The sequence below is a fragment of the Myotis brandtii genome, unplaced genomic scaffold, assembly GCF_000412655.1.
Source record: "Myotis brandtii unplaced genomic scaffold, ASM41265v1 scaffold573, whole genome shotgun sequence".
NCBI lineage: Eukaryota > Metazoa > Chordata > Mammalia > Chiroptera > Vespertilionidae > Myotis > Myotis brandtii.
This window is the reverse complement of record NW_005370145.1, coordinates 599476-602876: the sequence shown is the minus strand read 5'-3', so window position 1 is coordinate 602876 and position 3401 is coordinate 599476. Positions and strand designations below refer to the sequence as shown.

The 3401-nt window shown below is 48.0% G+C and overlaps 1 protein-coding gene across 1 annotated transcript in view; it reads left to right on the top strand.

Annotated features, from left to right (window-relative positions):
• SAT2 (spermidine/spermine N1-acetyltransferase family member 2) overlaps positions 1–1262 on the top strand; it is a 1998-nt gene extending 736 nt beyond the window's left edge. Inside the window, exons 2-6 of the mRNA XM_005878758.2 lie at positions 106–157; positions 293–376; positions 479–580; positions 720–760; positions 886–1262. Of these exons, the coding sequence (XP_005878820.1) occupies positions 106–157; positions 293–376; positions 479–580; positions 720–760; positions 886–1053 (447 nt within the window). The 3' untranslated portion in view covers positions 1054–1262. The remainder of the gene's footprint in view (positions 1–105; positions 158–292; positions 377–478; positions 581–719; positions 761–885) is intronic.
• The last annotated feature ends 2139 nt before the right edge of the window (positions 1263–3401 follow it).

Genomic DNA, 3401 nt, shown 5'->3' with positions numbered 1-3401 from the left:
TGGGTGGAAGCCGGGAGGGGGGCAGGCGGACGGGAGGAGCGCGCCCTGGGTCCTCGCGGAGCAGCGGGGCCTCCTGCGCTAACCCGGCTTTGTCCCCCGCCGTAGGAACTAGCCGAGTTCGAGAAACTTTCGGATCAGGTGAAGATCCGTGAAGAAGGTTGGGGCTCAGCACCTGGGTCCTGACGGAGGCCGGGAGGAAGCGAGGGATGGGTTCCCTAGGCATTAGCTCCAGGCTGGGCACACACCCAGGCCCCTTTTCTCTCTTTGTCGCAATTACGATCGATCGGTGCAGACTTGAGGGCAGATGGCTTCGGAGAGAATCCTTTCTATCACTGTTTGGTAGCAGAGAGCCTTCCGGGCCCCGGGGAGTCACAGGGTAAGACACATCTCCCCCTGAGAGGCCTCCTCTCCAGTCAGCCTCGGGGGTGTCTGCCATGGCACCCGGTGACCTCACCTCTCGTCACTCTCTCTTTTTCAGGGCCCTGTGTGGTGGGCTACGGGCTATACTACTTCATCTACAGCACATGGAAGGGGCGCAACGTTTATCTGGAAGACATCTATGTTAAGCCGGAATACCAGGGTACAGGGCAGAGGCCCAGGCTGGGGTGGGAGGAAAGCAACCCTATAGACCTGCCCACCACCTAATCCCAGCCTATGGCCTTTTCTGATCCCCTTCAACTCACACCATCCTTCTTTTTGTCTTCTTCCTCCCATATCAGGACAGGGGATTGGTTCCAAAATTATCAAAAAGGTGGCTGAGGTGAGGAGGAGGAGGAGGCTACACGCCAGGGGTCCTGGAAAGGCAACGGTGTATGGGAGGCACGCAGCTGGAATGGAGGGTGAGAAGGCCTTTCCCAGGAAAGTTAGTGATGTCTCTTCCCACAGGTGGCCTTGGACAAGGGCTGTTCCCAGTTCCGCCTGTCAGTCCTGGACTGGAACAAGAGGGCCATGGACTTGTACAAGGCCCTGGGAGCCCAAGATCTGACTGAAGCTGAGGGCTGGCACTCCTTTCGCTTCGAAGGAGAGGTGATGAGGAAGTTGGCAGGAAAGTGACTTCATCCCTTGGGGATCTGGCTCTATTTGAGCTTCTCCTTCCCCACCAGTTCAAGCACTCTGAGTATCTCCACGGCCAAAGGCCTTCCAGAAGGAAAGAAGAGTTAGGGGTGCATATTCCTGAAGCACATAAAGAGCCAGAATTGAGGGAAAGGTCTTTCCACCTCCTTACTGAGGCTGAAAAATAAATGATAATTACTATGTCTTGATGCGTTGAGTAGAGAAGTTGTTGACTTGATATGCTTCAGCCACTTGAATAAATTTCCTCTGGTTAGTGGATGTTGCTCCTGGGGGTAAAGTGGGACCAAGATGACTTTCACCATCAGTGGGCCAGATTTCTTTCTTTTTTTTATTAGTTAAATCTTTATTGTTCAGATTATTACATTTGTTCCTCTTTTTTCCCCCATAACTCCCCTCCACCCAGTTCCCACCCCACCCTCCTCCCTCACTCCCCACCCACTGTCCTCATCCATAGGTGTACAATTTTTGTCCAGTCTCTTCCCGCATCCCCCTCACCCCTTTCCCCCGCAAGAATAGTCAGTCCACTCCCTTTCTATGCCCCTGATTCTATTATAATCACCAGTTCATTCTGTTCATCAGATTATTCACTTGATTTTCAGATTCACTTGTTGATAGATGTGTATTTGTTATTCATAATTTGTATCTTTACCTTTTTCCTCTTCTTCCTCTTCTTAAAGGATAGCTTTCAGCATTTCATATAATACAAGAAATAGAGAAATTAAGAGCAAGGGGCCAGCTCAGCATATCAGGCTTATTGGTCACATTGGGGACCCAGACAAAGGCCTCCAATGTCTGCATGAGCTTCGTGAGATCCAAGACTTGAGGCAGGCCCAGGGAGCAGGCTGCCACCTGGTGGTAGCATTTCAGGGGCACTGGCAAGGCCCACTTGCCCTAACTGAATATTTATTTATTTATTTATTTAGAGGAACAGAGAGAAACATCCATATTCCCTGACTGGGGAATCGAGCCTGCAATCTTGGTATAGTGTTCTAACCAACTGAACTACCCGGTGGCCAGTTGTCCTAAATTTTTTTTTTTTATTATTGATTTTTTTACAGAGAGGAAGTGAGAGGGATAGAGAGTTAGAAACATCGATCAGCTGCCTCCTGCACACCTCCCACTGGGATGTGCCCGCAACCAAGGTACATGCCCTTGACGGGAATCGAACCTGGGACCTCTCAGTCCCCAGGCCGATGCTCTATCCACTGAGCCAAACCGGTTTCAGCTGTCCTAAATTTTAAAAATCAACTTAGCTAGCTAGTGCTCTTTCTTTTTCAAAAGTCACAAAGCGCCTGGCGGAGTAGTCAGTCGGTTGGAGCGTCATCCTGTGCACCTGAAGGTTGCCTATTCGATTCCCTGGTTTGGTTTGATCCCTGGTCCGAGAGTGTTCGGAGGATAGCCAATCGATGTTCTCTCTCTCCCTTTCTCTAAGCATGTGCATGTCCTCAGATGAGGATTAGAGGTGAAAAAAAAGTCCCAAAGACTTTATTTTCAGTTTAGCAAAACCAAAACAAACCTTTAGGATTCATGGAGAGGAATGAATAGGCTCCTATCCTAATTTCATAACATTTTATTACACAAGTAATGTAGGTTTGTTGTAGAAAAATTGGAATGTAAATATAAAGTAATAGAATCTATATCCTAACTTACCTAACTATATTAGCCCTTTGGTATCAATTCTTCAGATTAAAAACAATTTTATTTTTACTTGAGAGAGAGGGAAAGGAGAGAGAGAGGGAATGAAACGCGATTTGTTGTTCCACTTATTTATGCATTTATTGGTTGCTTCTTGTATGTGTCCTGACCTGGGATCTGAACCTGCCTTGGCCTATCAGGGCAATGATTTACCAACCAAGCTACCCGCCAGATTTTTAAAAATGTACATATATACAGCCCTAGAAGGGTTGGCTCAGTGGATAGAGCATTGGCCTGTGGACCAAAGGGTCCCAGGTGCAATTCCAGTCAAGGGCATGTACCTCAGTTGCAGGCTCTTCCCCAGCCCTGACCCCAATCGGGGAACATGGAGGCAACCAATGTGTTTCTCTCGCATCGATATTTCTGTCTTTCCCTCTCTCTTCCACTCTTTCTGAAAATCAATAGAAAAATATCTTCAGGTGAGGGTTAACAAAAATAAATGTATATATAAACTGAGTGGCCAGATTATTATGACCACCTGACGTTTGTAGGCAAATTAGCTATAATTTCGCGCTGAAGTTGCTAGAGAGCCAGACCATTATAAAGAGGGAAGCATGCACCCCCCATGCATGAGTACAACCCTTCAAGCTGGTGGGAGCAGTGCTATGGTTTGGGGCATGTGTTCCTGTCAT